Here is a 21,568-nt window from a genome sequence, read left to right as displayed (position 1 = left end):
ATTTGCCACCATATTATCAGCACAATACACTGTACCTATCACAAAAAATCAAAAAACATTTGAAACTTGCTACCCGTAATACCTCCTCTCTCTTGCTTCAACGTTGTGGTGGATGATTAGGCTATTTTCTCAATTTTAAATATTCTGCAACTTGTTAACGGTAGCAGCTTTATACTTGAGTTTGAGCCGCTTCACTATGTCATCCTTTGTTATAATGTGTTGGATTTCAGCACCACTGAGATTTGCATCTATGAAGACATAATAATCATGACTTTAATAAATTTTTAGGAAAATTACACATCATTAATTATCATATTGAACAGATATATTTTATTTTAATAATTTAAAATATTAATAGCATATTATTTTTAAATTATAATCAATAAATATAAATAATATTATTGAAGTACAATATCTTATTGATTCAACAAATTTTGTATAACATTTTACGGGTTCTATCTTATCAATGATTTTAGCCCGCCGCTAGCTCCATGGAAGATTCTGTTAGATAGCTCGAAGACTCTGTTTGTTAAATGTTTCTAAGTCTTCTAACGACTTGGTCTCGTTTGTAGAATTGAATTCATTACTGGCTGGTTGGTTGCATGTTATTAGGGCTGTTCACGAATTGAGCTGTTCGTGAACAAGCTCGAGCTCGGCTCGATAAAAGCTCGGTTTGACTCGTTTGGTTAAGAACTTGAGCTCAAACTCGAACACATAAATGTGTTCGTTAAGTAAACGAGCTCGAGCCGAGCTTTTAGTGTGTTCGGCTCGAGCTCGGCTCGTTAAAACTCGAAAAAATACAATATTTTCAGAATAATTTCATAATACATGTTATTGAACGCCGAATTCTACCTATAATATATCAAATCGATCAGGAGAATATTAATTATAATATGGTACCATCAGAACACACTGAAAATTTTATTTGGCTTGCTATTTTAAGAGTCAAGTAGCGGTTTGACCTTATTTTTTTCTGGCTCGGCTCGGCTCAACTTGGCTCGTATTTGTTCATGAAGAAACTCGTGTTCGGCTTGTTAGTTAACGAGCTCGAGCTCGAACACAATTTTTTGTTCGATAAGAAAGCTCGGCTTGGCTCGGTTCGATAAAAAAACAAATTAAAATTCGGCTCGGTCAAAACTCAGCTCCGCCAGCTCAGCTCTGTTTGTGATCAGCCCTCCCTGTTATGATCCGCCACCAAAGACTCTAGTCTAGTCGTTGCCTGCTTATTTTTTAATTTTATTATATAAAATCAAACCCCAACCCACCGAAATATATACATGTCAGATCCGAGTTTGATCGAAAAATTCATATCCCAATTCCCAACCGAATACATATATAATACATGTCACTATGTTAGGGATCTTATTCCTTGTTAGAAAGAGATTATCTAACACATTGTACGAGGGTCGTTAGATTTATATTTTAAGGGAGATTCAATCTTTTTTTAATGGATCCGCTATTATTATATGTGAGACGGAAAAGTTTCATTAAAGTTTCATTCCGTGGAAAGAGAAACTCTCGTTCTGCGAATATTTATAGCGGATCCATTAAAAAAGGGTTATATATCAAATTGGCCACCAATTTCGTCAAAATATTTCACTTTACCCGCCCATCTCATCGGGGACTCGTTTAAGCCACTATAAACCAAATATATATCATTTTGCCCACATCACTATTCATATCTCTTACTTAATCATTTACCAAAAATCAATCGTTTATTTTTTTTACTACCAAACCACTTCGAGTACCTTCATAATTGTCTCTAGTATTTATCAAAATAATTTAGTAAATTCTAAAGCAACAGAGTTAGGGTGATCACATAAATATATATTTATAGCCAAATATTTTTACTACATAGCTGTCTTGCTTTATTAATTCCCAAATTATTTTGATAGATACTCGAGATATTATGAAGATACTCGAAGTGGTTTTGTGGTAAAAAAACAAACGGTTAATTTTTTATAAATGATTAAGTAAAAAAATATGAATAATAATGTGGATAAAATGATATATATTTTGTTAAAGTGGCTTAAATGAGTCGCCAATGAGATGGGTAGGTTAAGCGAGATATTTTGACGTAACGAGTGGTCAGTTTGATATAAAATTCATTTAAAAAATTGAGTGAGTCTGTGCCCTTAAAATATAGATCTAACAGCCTTGGTATAGTGTGTTTGGTAAACCCTCTCTAACACACGGTTGCAAGGAAACAGGACTCATATATTAGATTCGATCCAACTTAAATTTCGACTTGATCAATATGCCGTACTTAAACGAGACGAAAGAATAAATCATACAACAAATAATCAATTCAAAGTTGGAGGTAAGATTATCAAATAAATGAATTAGAATAAACACCACGAAATGAACAAACCAAACTTAATATACAATTGATCTTGTACCTCAAAGGTAACTTAACTTAATATAATCCATCAATACTTAACCTAGTCCCGATGCTGATCATAAGTTTTACCATCTTTCGCAACATGAAAAACGCCAGACCCAACAAGCTTAGAATCATGAGCATTCCCAGCTGTGACAGCAGAACCTTTATTCATCATGCCACTCGAATGAGCTAAATTATCACCGTAACTTGACTTGTTCCCCAAGAAATCTACGTCTGACCTCGTTCGACGGTGAGACGATCCCTCCGCCGAGTTGGGTCCCACCAGAACGTGGTAGCTTCGGTTAGAAGTGTCCGACAGGGATCGATACTTGTTGTAAGTCTTCTGTTTCTTGATGGTGTGGATGAGAAATGGTATCAAGCCTTCCATGCTTTAATACTTTGCTGCTTCCCCTTCTTTTTTCACTCCTCTTGCAGTTGAATAAGTTGTGAGTTGCGTTTACAATTTGTGAAGAATAATGTGTTGACAGACATATATATAGTGAGATATTAGATAAGGTTTAGAATAGGCAGAGACATGCACGCGTTGTATTGCAAATTTGACTTTGGGAATATTTGAACAAAATGAATTCAAGATTGGGATAGAGCCGCTGGAATTAGGAAGCAATATATGTTTGACTAGTAGCTGCTATAGCTGGAAACACAATGGCACTAACCAATTATCATTTATCAATAATAATAAAATTTGAAATGAAAATAAAAAAAATTCTAAATTTTCATAAATCTCGATTATTTCAAGATATAATAGAACATATATTACTTAACAGGGTATTAAAAGGTTACTTGATTAATTGGACAACGATTCATAAGTTATATGTAAACAGAAAAATACAGAGGTTTCTGTTTTCATTTGACTCATTATACTATATTTTAAATGTCTCTTTGTTAAAGCTTAATAAACAAATCAGTTTATATTTTAAATGTCGCTTTGTTAAAGCTAAATAAACAAATCAGTTTAGTACCCGTAGAAAATGAATTAGTTAACGAAAGTGCGAGCTTGCGTTACTAATCAAAATAATTAGAAAAGAACTCAAAAAAGTCATAATTTATGATTACATTGGTTGACTTGTTTGCCAATATTCAGGTTTCGTAAACAAATATGCTAGCAGTAGAATGATAAGACACGCTATTGACATTTAGTTATGAAAAACGTTTTGGTATATGGGTAGTATGTACTGGCCAGATTCCACCTTCCAAAATCTTTAAAAAAAAAAAAAAATCTGTCAGGTCCAAAATCTCAAATTTAGATTAGAAGAAAATTGACAATCGAAATTTTGTTTTTGTTTTTCAAAAACCATGTGCAATTTGTATTTCAAGACTGAAAAAAAAAAAAAGATTATTGCACTTTGTATCCCGATATTTTGACTCATTAACAAATCAGACCCCACACTTTGAAACGTGGTAGTTTGTAACTCTAAGTTTCAATTAACTTTCAGTTTGTAACTCTGATCCACACCTCCGTTAAAAACAACCGTAAACTTTAACTGTTTGAGAGGTAACAATGTGTATGTTAGTTTCTAATAGCTACTTTAGCCCCTTTGACCCTTTAAAATTTAAGTATTATATTTTAAAATTATTTTTAAAGACACATAACGACGCAAAAAAATTAAAATAAATTTTTTAATTTGATAAATGAGTTAATTCAATAAAAAAAGTCATACGGCATCTACATAAACAGTCGCGTCGAGCAAAAAAATACAAAAACAATCACTGATTAATCCATTCTTCTTGGAGATAAAATTACGTGATTTGTTGAAGATGATATATACACATACTTCGTCATTTTCGCTTCCGCCACAAACAGTTTGAGCTATCGACTGAGAATGCAATCCCCTAACAATTTCTATTACTAAATCAAGCACCATACTCACACAAACGGTGAGAAGATAACAAAACTCACACAAACGGTGAGACAACAAAAAATCCAAAACAAAACGTGATTATCTAACAACCCACTGCGTAAATGAAATATTAACTAAATCAAGACAATCCTTAGATCTGGGGAACAAACCCACAAAAATAAGATAACTCGGACCACTTTCGAGGATAAAAGCACCAGGAAGAACAAGAAATCTGTATCTCCGTGGAATTGAGATTTAAGAAAAAGAATGCCAAATCGGAAAAGGTTTTTAATCCTTAGATCCGAAAAAACAAACAAATGTCGAAAAAGTTTTATAGAAAGAAGGAAGAAACACAAAAGAAAGGAAATAAAAGGTTTTGGGACTTTTCAGCGGTAGAGATTCGGTGGAAGCCCCTGCCGCTGCTAAGAAAAAAAAAGATTGAGAAGAGAAAATTAAGGTTTGCGGAGAGAGACGCGATATACTCATGCAAATAAATTTTAAAATATGTATTTATTTTAAAAATTTTAAAATAAGTTACTATCGTTTATGCTTATATCCTCCTAACCCTTCTTATAAATTATGAATTAAGTGGCATTTCAATTACATACCACTCGCCACTCGGTGATCTTCCGCTTCCTTCGCACCATACACAGACATCAATTATTCATTTTACAAAAACAATACAATCAATTTCTTAGTAATTCAAGAATTTGAATTAACATAAAATCTGAAAATGTAGTATCTTTGTCTGTAAAAACCCATTTAAGATTGTATGTCAGAGAGATTCTAGTCTAGCTTGGTTGTTTGTGATTTTGTGTCCATGCAATATGGCATTTTTAAAATCTGGTGTTCTTGTGAAGTTTCTTGAAGATATGAGTAGTGATGAAAATGGAATAGAGGTTGATCACAAAGCTGCACTTTTGCAAATTACAAGCATAATTCCTGTGCTGGAAGATGGTGATTTTTGGCCTAATAAAGGGTTTTACCTTAAAGTTTGCGATGTTACACATGCCATGTATGTCACATTGCCTGAAGAGGAGAATGAGATGGTTTTGAGTAACAATTTGAAACTTGGCCAATTTATCTATGTGCAGAAGTTGGAGAAGTCTCATCCTGTTCCGATTTTGAGAGGCGTGACGCCTCTGCCAGGCAGGCGTCCGCTTGAAGGGACCCCGGAAGAGATCTTTCCTGGAAAACATATGGAGAGCTTTCTTGAGCCGTCTATTACAGATTTGTTGGTTGATAAGAGTGTGATTTCGGAGAAAAAGATAGACAAGTCCTTGGGAACATTGTGTCGTGCGGTGTCTGATTCTGAGGCATTGATGCAAAAGAATGTTGGTTTGAACCAGGGAAATGAAACGCAAGGTCGGTCTCTGAGTGCGTCGTTTATAGTCCATCCTGATGATGAGAAAATGGGGATGGATGGCTCTAGTGAAAAATATGACTCAGAAAAGATGCAAGTGGATGGTGTTGGGGACAATTTTTGTCCTGATGAGGATAGTGATTCGGATTTGAGTACTTGGTCATCTGTTTCATCAAGACGAAATTTAAAGAGACGAAGTTGGACACAGTCAGAACTTTTGAGTGCAAAAGAAATGTTCGACTCTTCCAATGTCATGCCTGGGAGGAGCAGAGGAAGAACGCCTGAGAGAAAACGCGTTGCACATAGTCGCAGTGCAAATGTGAGCTTTCCAATGCCTGTTCTTTTCCTATTGATGTTATCTTCATATCCATCATGATTTTGGACTTCATTTTTACTGCTTAAAATAAGAATTTGAATTAGAAAATTAAAAATATTAAAAGCAGAGAATAGAAACAATGGTAGAGGCGCAACTGGAAATGAACGACGAGAAAATTATGTATTCCTATTTCACCATGCTAGATTTAATTAAGTTTTTGTCGAGAAATTCCTAGCTGGTATGAATCTTTCTGGTGATTTTTGTATAGACAGGCTTCACCTGTTCGTACTGTTAGATATGATAGCTCTGATGATACCTTAAGCTCTACAAGACAAAGAAGAAGAGCAAGTCTTCCGGCTAAGAGACCAGTTGAAGCTTCTAAAAATAGCAAGGTCTCGGATTCAGCTGCAGTTGAAGAGAATTCACATTCAATAACATTTCCCTCGCTTGAGGAGTTAAAAGGAGCAGAAACTAAAATTTCATGGGACTCTCTTCCTTCAAGACTTTTGAAGATTAGCAAGGTAGATATATTACAGTATATATTAGATTGGACTTCATTCTACATCAGATTATGAATAAGTGGCTGCAAACTATTAGATGCACTGCAGGAGGTGGTACGGCAAAGAGATGCTGCTCTGCGAGGTGCAGTTGAGGCTGTGCAGGAGGCTTGTGCTGCAGAGAGATTGATACGATGCCTAAGGTGCGCAGATGTATGAACATTGTAACTTTTTCACAAGTTTTAGTATGTTTCCTAATTGTTGATCTTCATATTTATCCGCATATATCTTCTGGAAATTGATCTATTGCAAGTCCATGGTAACTCTGGACAGATTGAAATTTTTGCATATATCTTCTGGAATTTGATCTCGAGTCTCTGATTGCCTTTACCTATTTCTGTAGTACTTTCTCAGAGTTCCAGTCAAATGAAGTGGATGATCTGAAGCCAGCCGTTAACAAATTTCTAAAGCTTCAAGATGATCTAACACACGCGAGACTAATAATGCAGTCCCTAACAGATATAGGTTTGCTGAGAACATCAGATACTGGCAACAGCACTTGCACAGTCAAGGAAGTGCTTGATTTAGCAATTGAAAGAAAGAGAAACGCTGATTTATGGGTAAAGTCAGCCGTGGCATCTGATCTTCTCCCGCCATCCAACTCTACTAAATCTCTGGCTGTTGCTTGCGACAAGGATGCTACAGAAACAAAGAAATCATGTACAACATGTTGTGCAACCAAGCCAAAAGCCCCATACATTTACCCAAAGCAACCGAATGATGAAATGTCACTTATGTTAGCAGGAAACAAGGAGGATCAGATGGAGTGGGCGAGGGGAAGTAGTCACTGTGCCTCCAATGATCTGGCTGCTTCTCTGCAGGATGAATGTCAAAGATGGTTTTTTGGTTGCGGGGAGAAATATTTGGACGAGGTGGAGGCTAAGGCCTCTTCAACTCGGTCTGATAGGAAACTTGTCGCGATGATGTTTAAGATGAAAAAATTAAATGACTGGTTAGAAGGAATTGTGAGTAAAGGGTCACAGTCACTTGAGGGCCAAGGCAAAGAGAGTTCCACAATGAGTGATGAGGAAGGAGAAATTTGCGAAAGGTTGAAAACTAGAATACGCGAGATTATGTTAAAGAATGCTGAAAGGACTGCAATGGCTATTTGAAACTTTGATTCCACACTCTGAGAAACGATTCAGGTGTTGGAAAGAGTCCACACTTGTTAGTGTGCAGCAAGTCACAAATGTGATGAGCTGAATAGTATGGAAATCTCATTTGCTGCTCTTCAGAGTGGTGTTAACATATTTTTAGGGATAATTGGTTCATTCATCTTCAACTAGAGTGTTTTTGTTCAGGTTCTGGCAAAAATAAATAAATACTCTCAGTGCATGATGCATCTACGATGGACAAGCCTGTGTCGTCCCATTTTATTGGATCCCAACAGCATGCCAAATAGATAAAAACTGGATTTGACTAGATTGTTTAGGGGTGAGCATTCGGTGATCCGGCCTAAAACCGAACAGAACCGAAAGATCCAGAAATGAAATTTAGTTTTTTCTCGAACCGAACTAGACCGAAATTTTATAATGGACGGTTCGGTTCGGTCCAAAAGAACCGAAATTATTTTAAAAATATAATTATATTATATATATAAATAAAATCAATAATCAATAATTTGTTTTAAAATTATAATATTAATTAGTCACCACAAATTGATCAAATATAGATATAACTAAATTTATAAATTAGATATCATAATTATAACATATAAATTTATATAACATATACATATATATAAATATAAATTAATATAATATATTGTATGAAAAATTCGGTCCGGATTGAAATATTTTTATACGGACAGAATCAAACCGAATTTTATTTCAGTCTATTCGGTCCGGACCGAATAGACCAAATTATTAGAAAATTAAGACCGAATGGAACCGAATTTGCACGGTTCGGTTGGGTTTTTGGGTTCCGGTTCGGTTTTGCTCACCCTTAATATTGCTCCAACGTACTATGAATGGTTTTACTTAAATTATATTCATATAATTGAAAGGTGATGCAAGTAAAACACATCTTGAGTCTATTACAATATGCAGTTAATCAATAAGAAAATAAAATTAGAATTATTGTAGCACCAATCAGAGAGTCTACTACAGTATGCAGTTAACCAATTTGAATTTAAAAATTATTTTAACACTAAACATTATCATGCAAGATTTGCACTTTTTGTTTTTGCAATGACTAGCTAAGCTAAAGGCTCGAAGAGATTGAAATAATGAGAATTATTTTAACACTAAACATTATCAGTGCATGTATTACAAAAAGGAAACTTAGAACAATAGATTTAGCATGCCATAGACAACTTTTGTAAGAGTTTGTTTGCATTTACTAGATGTGTTGTGGATTCAAATATAAGTTAATTATAATTTATTGTATTAAAGTGATAAGATCACATACAGAAATCGGATCAAGGTTCGTAACTCCATTAGAGGAAAATACCCGTCATCCCTTAAGATCTCAATTATATAGTTAGAGTAGGGGCCGCGTTCTCTAATATCTCGTTCGCTGCTCAACTGCCGTGACAAGTACCGAACAGTAACTACTGCTGAAATTTAGCAGTCTCTCAACAAGAGATTATTTGGTGTTTGTAGAGCATGTTTCTTTGCAGATGCTATGAACAAACATGTTCAATTTGTGAGCATTGTATAAGATGAATTTGAGATTGATCTTTGATTGCGAAAGCTTTAGGGACTGATTGATGCACCTAAAAAATGTCCTCCAAAGATGAAATTAGCGACAAGTTCAATAATTGGAAAGGTGCTCTGATTCTTGGATTATTAAAATAATAGTTCCCTTCGAGTAAAAGTCCTCGATGATTACAATCTGATAATATAGGTACATAACTTATGTTATCCGGAGAAATACCCATCTTCAACATACTAATGCTTGATTTTCATGTTGTTGACGTGGAAGGTCTAAGTCAATATTTTGTTGAGCTGTGTTTCTTTTGCATAATTGGATTAACAAAATATCACTAAAATGCAACTAGATACTCCCTTTTGTAAGATTACAAGAATTGTGATTTATAGTTCGAATGACTAATACTCTTATGTTTGTTTAGTGATTACAATTTTTATTTTACTTTTCTAATAACACTTTAATAAAGTAAATAATCTATTTATATTTAGCTTCCGGTACATAATTTGTTTAGTGACATATTGATACAATTCTTTGTTACAAATCTTAATTCAGAAACTGGAAAAATAATCACACATCCTTCTTCCATAATACATGTGAACCTTGATATTGATTGCTACGCGTAAAAGGTAATTAAATTTAACTTGGCATATAAACTGACATTAATAACACATATGTCGTAATATAAAAAAATAATGTAAATAACTTTGACAGTTTATAGGATGCTGGATGAAGGATACACATCTGGCGAGGAAGAAACAACCACGCCTACACAGATTTTTTGCAGCAAATCGTGAAAACGATGACACTAAATGAACTATATGAAAAAGTTACAAAGAAATATATAAAGGTTTCTACTTTTAAGTTACAACAATTTAGTTTTCTTAACAAGCATAGCTGCTTAAATTAGGTAAAATTGACATCAATTTTGTAATATTCTCATTTCAACTTGCAAAAACATGTACTGCACTGTGCTGTTAAGGTTATATGTGTTGAAGTAAATAGATGGTGGTGTGATAGTTGTGGAGGATGTGAACTAAGGGGGAGAAACAAGATAAAAAGTTTTATTGCGAAAACTACAAACATTGCGTTCCTGTTGCAAAAAAGAGGTAACCTAATATGACAAATGCAGTACATTCGTGATGCATAGTTATCCCAGACTTAATCTTAAAGATCATTTTGCATTTGGTGTTTGAATCAAATACATAGTGGTGATAGTTGGCGAGGACCTCACAGAAGCATACAAATTTATTTTGATGGATCGAGGAGTGAAAAAGATGGTCGATACAATGGTAACAAAAATAATTTCAGATAAGATTAAAGCCAGATTAGTAAACTAAACAAAATTTTGTATTCAATAGGTAATCAGTTGTATAAAATTTACCGTGTCTGCCTTCTTCTATCACAAAATCAGACAGTTAATGTTTTCTACCGAAAATTAAAGCTATAACAGGAAAATAACTTAAGCTTAACATTTTTCTTAAAGAAGATAATGTTAAGGTACATAGCAGAATATATATATTTTCGCTATTGATGCATGCGATGCAAGTGCTTCTACCTCTACAATATGTGCGACATCAGGAACAACTAGCACAACATCTACAATTCACGATGTGAGTTTGTTGCATAAATTTAATCTAATACTTTCAAATTCTGTTTTATCACATTGAATTTGAAAATGATGCAAAGCACTTCAAAATCAGATGTTGGTCAAACTAATCTAACTTAACATCATTCTATCTTTCTTTTTAGAACTCTGTTGTCCAACTTTCAGAAGGAAACGAGATGTCAGTAACATCAAAATCATCTACCAAAAGGGTGAAAGTGGTTTTTTTTTTGCTAGCATAAATTCTGAATTTTAATTTATCACAAAATGAAATTTATTTGCACACGTTAACATATGACATCTGATTCTACTAATTTATATAAAAAAAAAATTCCAATTCCAATGCTACACATCTAATGAATCTGTTGAGTTTCAAAACTGGATCAAGATATAGTTTTTATAATATTAGTATTTTCTTTACAATTATTATTCATATTTAAAATCTCTTCGCAATGGATATTATCTCACTTATTTATAGTTATTCAAAACTTATTGCTTAATTCATATTCTTGTTACTTGATTCATTACTCGAATAAATAGCTTTGATACTTGATATTATTAATAATACTGATTTAAATTGTGATTTATTAAGATTTGAAAATCAAATTGTACAACAATATTTGTATTAATTTACAATTGTAATTTGGAAGATGTTATAAATAAACATACGTAATGATCGGCAATACGGTCTAATGATCGACTACCATACTATATAATAACAATCAGTTATCCAAATAAAAAAATATTTTTAATATTTATCATGTACGAAGCACCAAAAAGATTGCTAATATAAATAGGATGATAAAATCTCCTCAATTAAATTATTGTACTCAATTTTTTTTTGTTCAATAATATCTGTGAATTTAAATAGGAGTTTTTTTTCTGGGGTAAGGAGTTGAAACAAGAGTAGATAGATGACAAAGCAAGTCAACTGCTCTGATGGCTGCAACTGAGTATTAAATACATAAATCTAAACATAAATCTTTTCCTTTACAAAACGAGGGTTAATTAGTTCACTTATCTTAATATCCGAAAAATTGATTGCTCTATTTTTAAGGGTTAAGTAAATAAATCTCAGATTCACAGTCACTTTCAACACACACTTGTTGTCTTCGATCACACAACAAACCCAAATCAACTACTGTATACTCCCAAGATTTCCACCGAAAAAACCCACTTTCTATCTGTATCTATTTTGCTGAGATGGGTCTCAAGATTAAGCTTTTTCTAGGGTTTATGGTGCTTAATTTTTGTGAATCAGTGATGGGCAAGTTTGTAGTTGAGAAGAATAGCTTTAGAGTGACATCTCCAGATAGTTTAAAGGGGACCCATGATAGTGCAATTGGGAACTTTGGGATTCCTCAGTATGGAGGTAGCATGGCTGGTACTGTTGTGTATCCTAAAGATAATAAGAAAGGGTGCAAGAGTTTTGATGATTTTGGGATTTCTTTCAAATCCAAGCCTGGGTCTTTGCCTACTTTTGTGTTGGTTGATCGTGGAGGTAGTTTTCGATTACCCTTTCTGTATTCTTGATTTAAAGTTTGTTAATTTTGATGGGTTGGATTATGTGTGAGGTTGGTTTGTTTTGAAGAAATTGAAGTTGGTAGCTTTTTTGTATTGTCTTGTTTGCTTGGTTTGGTTCGAGTTTCAAGGTTTTTATAGATGGTTTGTATTTTGAGGTGTTTATCGCTTTTAGGAGGTACCCTTTTGAGTTTTGATTGACAGTTAGTTTGTCCATCTTAGAAGGTATCCTTTTGAATATTTGTCAATTGGTCCATTTCTGGATTTACCCTTTTAGGTTTTTGTGTAAGTTTAGCTCATTTCCGATTGTGAGGTGATTGAGAGCACTCTTGCTAACATTTCTATGTTTGCTACTTTTAGCTCTTACTATCGATTTCTTATGGGTGAATTGTTTGTATTTTTTCCTAAGGTTTATTGCCTACAATAATTTTGCTGTTTGTGTGTAGGTATAAAGTATATGTTTTTTTTCTGTAACTTTTCGTTTTTGCATCTGCTGTTATATGTAGTATCTATATTTGTGGAACACATATCTACAATTGAAAAATAAGAAACTAGAACAAAACTAGCCTGTCAGGTTCAGTATTCTGTAGTTAAAACCTATACCTCAATATAGGAGTCTTGACTAATTGGATGATTTATTGCTTTAGTTATCAGAAAATGCAGTTTTAGATGTGAGTACTGCACCCTTTATATCCTATCCTTGAGAAGCAGAGCAAACATGTAGAATACAGTGGCTAATACAATATATTCCGAGACAGGTTCAGAACACAAAGTGTCAATAAAAGAATTTATAGGTCATTGATATAAACAGGAGAACAAAATCATCAGCTACATGTTACATTTGGCGGTGTACACTACAAAACAAAACTTGTATGACAAGGACATATCTTCAGATTCCTGTGCCATATTCATTTTGTAATCTTCATCTTGAGTTTATACTAACCAGATGTTGCTGAATTGTTTCATAGCTTCATTATATTTGGTTAAAACCATCAGTTTCTACTATTCATATTTATGTGATCAGAAATGTTTTTCTCAACTATTTGATTGCGAATCTTAGTAATCTTGTCTCAAAAGCATTCTATAAGTACCTTAAACAGATACCTTCCAAATTTTTGAGATATTATAGCTTTCTTAAAGTGTAGAGGAATGTACAAGTTTTAGTAATAACTTTAGTGTACTTATATATTGTCTGGTATTAAATTGAGTTATTATTGCATTCATTTGTTTGCAGATTGCTTTTTTGCTCTGAAAGTGTGGAATGTCCAAAATGCTGGTGCTTCTGCTGTTCTTGTAGTGGATGACACGGAGGAACCATTAATAACCATGGACACACCTGAAGAGGATGTTAAGGCTGCAAAATATATTCAGAACATCACAATACCATCTGCACTACTCGACAAATCATTTGGTGAAAAATTGAAGAAAGTGATTAGCAATGGGGATATGGTCAACGTTAATCTTGACTGGAGAGAATCTGTTCCTCACCCAGATGACCGTGTGGAGTATGAGCTTTGGACGAACAGTAATGATGAATGTGGCATTAAATGTGATATGCTGATGGACTTTGTTAAAGATTTCAAGGGCGCTGCCCAGCTGCTTGAAAGAGGCGGCTATACTCAGTTCACTCCTCATTACATAACATGGTATTGTCCTATGGCATTCACAATAAGCAAACAGTGCAAATCCCAGTGCATAAATCACGGGAGATATTGTGCTCCTGATCCTGAACAGGATTTCAGTTCAGGTTATGACGGAAAAGATGTGGTTATTGAAAATTTAAGACAATTATGTGTGTTCAAAGTGGCAAATGAAAGCCAAACACCTTGGGTCTGGTGGGACTACGTTACTGATTTTCAAATTAGATGTCCCATGAAGGAGAAAAAGTACAACAAGGAATGTGCTGACAGTGTTATCAAATCCTTGGGTAATGTATTTTATGCTTTATGCTAAGGATATCAGGATCTGTGGTTGGTGTATTTAATATTTTTCCTGCACAGGGCTTGATTCCAAAAAGATTGAGAAGTGTATGGGGGATCCAAATGCTGATTCTGACAACCCTGTACTGAAAGAAGAGCAAGATGCTCAAGTAAGTTTTTAACTTCTCTATTGTATTTAAAAAAAATATTGTGGTAATAATAATGTGAACCAGTGTAAGCCTAATTTAAGAAATGTAACTAATAGACAATTATATGCCATGTAGGTCGGGAAAGGGACAAGGGGTGATGTAACCATATTGCCAACCCTTGTTGTCAATAATCGACAGTACAGAGGTGAGCTGTTTAATTTTGTATTTCCTTTGTCATTTCAGGAATTATACTGCTGATATGATATGTGTTCTTGCAGGGAAGTTGGCGAAAGGGGCTGTTCTAAAGGCTTTATGTTCTGGTTTTGAGGAAACAACTGAGCCAGCTGTGTGTTTGAGTGGTGGTGGGTTCTATCTTCTGGTTTATGTTTCGAAACTAGATTTTAGCATGAAAATTTCTTACATAAATGAACTTTTATGGTTTTGAGTTGGTATCTCTTTACTCAGATGTTGAGACAAATGAGTGCATGGAAAAAAATGGTGGCTGCTGGGAAGATAAGGCTAGCAACATCACTGCCTGCAAGGTACCTATTTAGAGTTGTGGAAGTGCTGTTGATGTTTTTATTATTCTTACATATTCATGGACCCAGGATACATTTCGTGGAAGAGTATGCGAGTGCCCTGTAGTTGACGGCGTGCAGTTTAAGGGTGACGGTTATAGCTCTTGTGTAGGTAAAGTATTTTAATTAATTTAATTTTTCTTTAAGAAAATAATAAACTCCAAGGAAGCAGTTATGTTATTTTTTAGGTCACCATGATGCAAAAAAATGTTAGTCACTCTATCGGATGTAAGCAGTGTGTCTATGACACGATGTTGATTATTAAGATGACTTTGTGAGAAACTTTTTTTTACTGTTAAAACCCAGATATATAAAATAGTAGGTTTTGAAATCTAATTTTGCTCAGTAAGGTTGTCATGCAACTTCTAGATTTTCATTAATCTAACCCAATTACCTTTTCATCGATGCACTGCAATACTATCATATTTCATTTAGTTAAGTTTGGTTTGTGTTTCCGGTAATTCTAGATATATGCAAACATATATGATATATCTGAACTCTGAAGTCTGAACAAGAAAGGAAAATTGACTTGTTTAGTAACATGGTACTGTGCTCAGTCCGTTATAGCTTAAAGGAAATGAAGTAAATCTTATTTTCGGACAAGATATTTGAAGTTGTATTATATTATTCATAGTGTAGATCTTACCCAAAAGCAATGTCATATATTGGGATCTCTCTATACTAATCATGTTTTTGGTACTTGCTTTTCTTAATTTAGGCTCCTTATTGCATATATACTCGATTGAAAATAAGAAAATGGTGGTATTAGTATATCAGATTTTCAGTTTTGTACAATAGCTAATCTGTTAGAGAATTGATTATTCTGTACTCTTTAATCGTAGCTGGTTGAAAATGAATGAGTTCAGTATAGGTATTGTTATTATGAAATGTCCAAAATGATGAGTTTAAGTTGTAATAGTCATTCCTTTGCTGTTCAAAAACCCATATATTATTTGTGTTCTTCCACATAACTACTTGGGGCACTTTCTTATAGCAGATTCTAAGGATCCAGGAATAATCATTTATCCATCTGCTGAAGTCTTGAAGCACATTTCAATTCATTCTTTAATTTTTTTTATGTACATATTAATATAATTAATAGTCTAATTTTAATGTTCCACCTTTTTATCCACTGAACAGATCAAATAGGCAATTCATGTAATTCCTTGGGTTAAATTGTAAGCTAAACAATGGTTTTTAACTTTTGTGAACTTTGTACATCCTATGTTTATTTGCAGCAAGTGGGCCTGGTCGCTGTAAGGTCAATAATGGAGGTTGTTGGCATGAAACTAAGGGAGGACATACCTTCTCTGCTTGTTCGGTTGGTGACAAATCTTTTGACTATGTTTCAAAGTCCTCAATTTAAAATTGAATTTAATGTCATATTATGGTTCTAATGGAGAACAGGATAAAGGGGATGGCAAATGCGTGTGTCCTCCAGGTTTTAAAGGCGACGGTGTGAAAAGTTGTGTAGGTAAGAGAACCAAAAACTTGGTTTTACTTGCTGCAGAAGAATATTATGTGATTGATCATTGGTTTTATTAATTGATGCCCATTGTTAGAAAACTACCTTGTGTGACATAAGTACTGGTCATTGGACCTGTTTAATCATTGTACTCGTACTGGATTTCTTAAGACCATGAACCCATTTAATTTCCATTAGGGTGAAGATTATTAGACTATTGTAAAGAGGACAACTTTAAGCAAATGAGCAGTATTCTTTTGTAAATTTCATATTATCTCGTGGTATTCGATAATCTGATGGCTGTGAGTTATGCATCAGTTTTTCACTTTCTTGTAGCGCATATTATTTTTAGAGTTGATTGGGATTTTGAACTTTTGTAACGCAGTATTTTCCGGGTACTTTGTCAAAAAGAGATTCTTTTTTGGTAGCTTTATTGTTGTCAATAAGTGCCTTGATACAACATAAGCTCATGTTTACTGTTGCTCTAAATGTAATTCGAATTTTCTAAGTCATGATTTGCTCACCATCCAGATGTTGATGAATGCAAAGATAAGAAAGCGTGTCAGTGCCCTGAATGCAGCTGCAAGAATACCTGGGGTAGCTATGAATGCACATGTTCCGGGGACAATCTTTACATCAGGGAGCATGATACTTGCATAAGTAAGTTAGTAGGGGCAAATGTTACGTCATCTCTTTAAAGACCCTTTAGTTACAATGTTAATCATTTTCTTTGTGTTTATGTGAGGCAAAAGGCTGCTTTCTGATTTTATTCCATTGATTTGCAGGTACAACTGCAGCCGAAGGAAAGTCTGCATGGACCGCTGTTTGGGTCATTCTGATAGGTTTGGCTATGGCTGCTGGTGGTGCATATATGGTGTACAAATATAGATTAAGGGTATGTATGGTGTTTCTGCTGATAATATTGCTAAGTTACTTTGTACTACAAATAGTTAATAAGTAAGCTCATTACCAACTTTGGAACTCAAAAAATAACTACAAATATTATCTTTATTCATACTCAAATCACTCATTGAAATATGTGTTTCCAGTCATACATGGACTCGGAGATCAGAGCCATAATGGCGCAATACATGCCCCTAGACAGTCAAAATGAAATTCCAAATCATGTCAGCGATGACCGAGCTTGAAGGAAATCGACCAAGAGGAAGTCTGATCATTTTATTTATCAGAACTTTGTTTGAAGCAAGGAGTACACAAGCTATTTATGTTCAGATAAGAATATTAAGACCTCTTGCGCCTTTTTAGTATATTTTGGACAATAAAAAAGATAGATGCAAAGAAATTGTCCCAAAATCTGTGTAGAATTAGTAATTACTATGCCAAGTAAAGGTAGATTGAAAAATTATTGGATAAATTCTGGTGTAATATTCTTGTACTCTTTTGGTTGTATTCTTACCACAATTGTTCTCTCCACTTTTTATGGATGATAGGGTAGGCTGACTTTCTTCTGAGCTAGCTAATTTGTATTGGTATATGGCACTTCACAATAATGAACTCCTGGAACAGTTTCTCTATTTATTATATTTTTCTTTCCCGATTTTTGAACAATGCAGTATAGCTATGTGAAATTGTGAATATAATAAGATACGAAAAAACTTAGCAGATTCAAGGAGAGATGACTGTTACTTCGGCCAGCCTGACTGAGTACTTTTCTGATTTTTACTTGATGATTTGAGCGGAGTTGTGCTCTGATAAGTGGCTTGACTTGAGCTTGGTTAGCTAAATGCCTGTTTTGCTGCACTCTTGGTACCTAACAACCTAATAGAGTTTAGTATTACTGTGGAGAGTAGGCGAACGTTTCTTTTGCTCATTATCAACAGATTTTTCTTTTTGCTCGCACTTGAATACATGGCAGCCAACTAAAACTTGTCGAAGGCACAACTGCTCGTGCTCGGTCGAGCTTCAGATGAATGAGCAGATAGTAGTGCAAATCGAGAAAGTTCCTTCTTTTTGTCCATCCATGTAAACTCACTATCGGATACATGTATGGAAACAGATCTAATATGGTATACAAGTCTGGGGACTGGGAACAGAGGTTACTGGGGACTGTTATTAGGATACAGCCGTTTTAGCAAGGTAAAAATATGCAACAAAGGCCATTTCTGTGTAAGTACTAACAAGAATAAACACTCTGCGGAAAGAAATTATCGATACAATAAAGATAGATGTTTGTATCAAGTCCTGACATCAGTTCCATTGTACGCGATAGGTGCATACATCCACTTATCATCAGAGCTCAAGAGCTGCAAACACATGGATATAACATGATGAGTTTCATGATCATTTCTGGAAATATATCTAGTGTTTCTACTGGACCGTGTATGGTCTCTTTATCTTTTACTTACTTGGATTTGGAGTTGCAAGAACTTCACATACTCAACGGCATCTTCAAGCATTGTACTGATGTCGACCTTTGTTCCATTAGGAACAAGGTTCTGCAAGGTCCTCAATCTCTCGTTTATCCTCTCTCTACGTTTCTGCAAAATGCATATTATATTCAGTACATGAACATGGACGCGGCTACATTGCTTCAAACACAATGGGAAAGCACCGGATGCTGCAGAAAAGAAGGTAAAGTATTCGTCTGACAGCTGAACTACTTACCCTTGCATACAGGCTTTGTGGATCAGTTGCTGATCCCCTAACAGCGCGCGGTTGACCATTTGAATTGATTGTTCTAGCTTCTTTTGATTCTGAAGAATTCAATGCAACTCCATTCAGTTCATGTGAAGCAATGGAGTCATTTTCTGAGCTGCAGCTGCTTGAACCATTTTGCTCCTTGTTTGTGCAGCTAGTCTTTGTATGCTTCTGTTTCTTCTTGGCCTTAACATTTCTCTTGTTCTTCTGAACCTAAGTTTTAGAAATGTCAAATACGAAAACTGCAGAAAACATAAAGAAAAAGAATACATCAACTTCTACTCTCTATACTTACCTCTCTCGAGTTGGTAGTTCTTTTCTTAGATTTTTGCAATGGATTTCTGAATACAGCATCCTTGTTTGATTCAGACTCCGGCACTTGATCTTCTTGTTCGAGCTGAACACGCGATTTGTTCTCTTCTATCACTTCCTCATTGCAGAGAATGAAATCATCATATGTTGCCAAGATGTGATCAAAATTGCCTGCATAGCAGCTGCCATGGTCTGAAGTCAGGTGATAAAAATTGGTACCTCCTGGAAAATGATGAACATCAGTGTTCTGAGATCCAGAATTATGCAAGTCATTTGGAATGGAGCAGTAATTAAGTAACTGCGCCATGAAATCGGATTCTTCAGTGGAGTGCATGGCATTCAAAGCACTCCATTCTGATCCTAGAATGGACTCATAGGACTCCATTTGTGATTTTCTTTTTTGTCTGTGAATGTTAAGCTTGTTTGAACAAAGAAGAAAACCTAGATAAAGATATTTATACTTGTCAAGTGATACGACGGGATGTCGAGGGTTCAAAAATTCTTATCCATGACAATACGGATATGCAGACACTACAAAAGATATGTCTATTTATGACGAAAATGTGGTAAGTCAAAGTTTTCTCCGAAATTTGTGACGGACGTTTCATAACAGATTCCGTCGATAGTTATTTGTGACTGAGTTTCGTCCTAAATTAGATATATTATAACTAATTATGAATTTTGAGGGCCCCAACAGGTTAAACTTGTGGTTTCTTTTTTATTTACGATGCATGTCGGAAATTTTGACATTTTTCTGTTTTTACTATTTGAGCAAAAATAAAAGAATTTTTCCGTGTGACATATTTAAATTAAAATTTTTGTTGTAAAAAGACCTGATATATTGTAAAAGGACACGTTTGTTGTAGCAAGGTATGTTTAATTATACGAGAATGGGACAAAAGTACAGCTCAAAGGGAATGAAGTTAAGGAATCATTGAGATAAAATAACGCCATTTTTCCTTGAGACTTGGAGAGGATAATGTTAATCTGCCATTTCTAATAATTTGATATCAGATGAAGATCACCTCTGCTGATAATGTATACATATGCAGTTTTTTTCTGATATACGTGACCAAAAGTATTCATAACTTAAAAAAGTTTATTTGTAATTTAAATCCATATCAATAAAAATTTATTTAAAAATATTATACAGTGATTTACTATCATGGATCATGAAGACAGCACATAATTATATTGAAAAATAATTTTGTATGTATTCTTGTGAATCGAAAAATACAGTATTTATGACAATATATTTCTTTTTCTCTTTATGAAATATTTATACACACGCTTTTAATAATAATTTATTATTAGATATAATATTCTTTACTAAATTTACAATATATATAATCTTCTTATATATCAAGTTATGTTCTTCTTGTTTCGTTTATTATTATTTTCATGATGTTTGTAAGAGATTTTATGAATTCGTCTTATACATTTTTGTAATTAAAATTATTATCTAAATGTCTGTAGATATTTTTAACGACATGTTTGGCAATTTAAATTTCATTTCAAATTCCGAATTTGATCAAATAATCTGTTTGAAAATGTGGATTTGGATTTCATTTGAAATCCAAACATTCAAATTATTATCTAAATGTCTGTAGATATTTTTAATGACATGTTTGCGAACTTGAATTTCATTTCAAATTCCGAATTTGATCAAATAACCTGTTTAAAAATGTGGATTTGGATTTTATTTGAAATCAAGACATTAAAATATTAGTATAAATATGAAAATTTTAAATGACAACTCAAATTTTGTGATTCAGAATCGATCATTTGAAATGGAATGTATAAAACGGCTTATAAATGTATTTTGATTAGAGAATAATTTTTATTAAATAGAACAAATCTCATATTTGACTATTACAATTTTAGAGGAAAGTTCTATGGAGACCGCTATTTCATCGGAGACCTCGAAGACCACGTATGTTCTGCAATCAAAACACTATAAAATACATTATTTTGTAACATATGTTCTACAAATATCATCTATTCATTAAAATAGTTGAAAATCATCTATGTTTAATAAGCAGATAACATATGTTCTGCAAGTTGAACATATGTTCTGCAAACTAAACATATTTCATAAAATAAAACATTTTGTAATGTTCTACATGTAAGACTTATATGATATTCAAGATTTTAAATAAAATAATGATTTCATAGAACATAATTTGCAAAACTATACGTTTTGTAATGTTTTTATGAAATATTTTACTTGCAG

General features: G+C 33.8%; 5 protein-coding genes across 5 annotated transcripts; 3 read left to right on the top strand and 2 right to left on the bottom strand.

Moving 5' to 3' along the window:
• Positions 1-2,314: 2,314 nt before the first annotated feature.
• Positions 2,315-2,880, bottom strand: LOC108195064 (uncharacterized). The gene has a single exon (XM_017362000.2). The coding sequence runs from the start codon at positions 2,769-2,771 to the stop codon at positions 2,442-2,444; it is 330 nt and encodes a 109-aa protein (XP_017217489.1). The 5' UTR covers positions 2,772-2,880; the 3' UTR covers positions 2,315-2,441.
• A 995-nt stretch (positions 2,881-3,875) lies between these two features.
• LOC108198355 (uncharacterized) lies at positions 3,876-7,056 on the top strand. Its single transcript, XM_064093806.1, has 3 exons — positions 3,876-6,442; positions 6,530-6,621; positions 6,822-7,056. The coding sequence occupies exon 1, from the start codon at positions 5,070-5,072 to the stop codon at positions 5,979-5,981; it is 912 nt and encodes a 303-aa protein (XP_063949876.1). The 5' UTR covers positions 3,876-5,069; the 3' UTR covers positions 5,982-6,442; positions 6,530-6,621; positions 6,822-7,056.
• Positions 6,061-7,590, top strand: LOC135146755 (uncharacterized). Its single transcript, XM_064084824.1, has 4 exons — positions 6,061-6,101; positions 6,190-6,442; positions 6,530-6,621; positions 6,822-7,590. The coding sequence occupies exons 1-4, from the start codon at positions 6,061-6,063 to the stop codon at positions 7,588-7,590; spliced, it is 1,155 nt and encodes a 384-aa protein (XP_063940894.1).
• A 4,046-nt stretch (positions 7,591-11,636) lies between these two features.
• On the top strand, positions 11,637-17,923 carry LOC108204517 (vacuolar-sorting receptor 3). The gene is made up of 12 exons (XM_017374004.2): positions 11,637-12,234; positions 13,489-14,181; positions 14,255-14,343; positions 14,458-14,527; positions 14,601-14,684; positions 14,788-14,864; positions 14,931-15,012; positions 16,139-16,221; positions 16,308-16,374; positions 16,897-17,025; positions 17,151-17,260; positions 17,415-17,923. The coding sequence occupies exons 1-12, from the start codon at positions 11,937-11,939 to the stop codon at positions 17,511-17,513; spliced, it is 1,881 nt and encodes a 626-aa protein (XP_017229493.1). The 5' UTR covers positions 11,637-11,936; the 3' UTR covers positions 17,514-17,923.
• A 194-nt stretch (positions 17,924-18,117) lies between these two features.
• Positions 18,118-19,770, bottom strand: LOC108219786 (transcription factor bHLH139). The gene is made up of 4 exons (XM_017393303.2): positions 19,319-19,770; positions 18,991-19,236; positions 18,732-18,863; positions 18,118-18,629 (listed from the first exon to the last, which is right to left on the bottom strand). Exons 1-4 carry the CDS (start codon positions 19,718-19,720, stop codon positions 18,561-18,563), a joined length of 849 nt encoding a protein of 282 aa, XP_017248792.1. The 5' UTR covers positions 19,721-19,770; the 3' UTR covers positions 18,118-18,560.
• Positions 19,771-21,568: the final 1,798 nt, after the last annotated feature.

Source organism: Daucus carota, chromosome 1 (assembly GCF_001625215.2).
Source record: "Daucus carota subsp. sativus chromosome 1, DH1 v3.0, whole genome shotgun sequence".
Lineage (NCBI taxonomy): Eukaryota > Viridiplantae > Streptophyta > Magnoliopsida > Apiales > Apiaceae > Daucus > Daucus carota.
The sequence above is the reverse complement of the archived record's forward strand: the minus strand, read 5'-3'. Positions and strand labels throughout refer to the sequence as shown.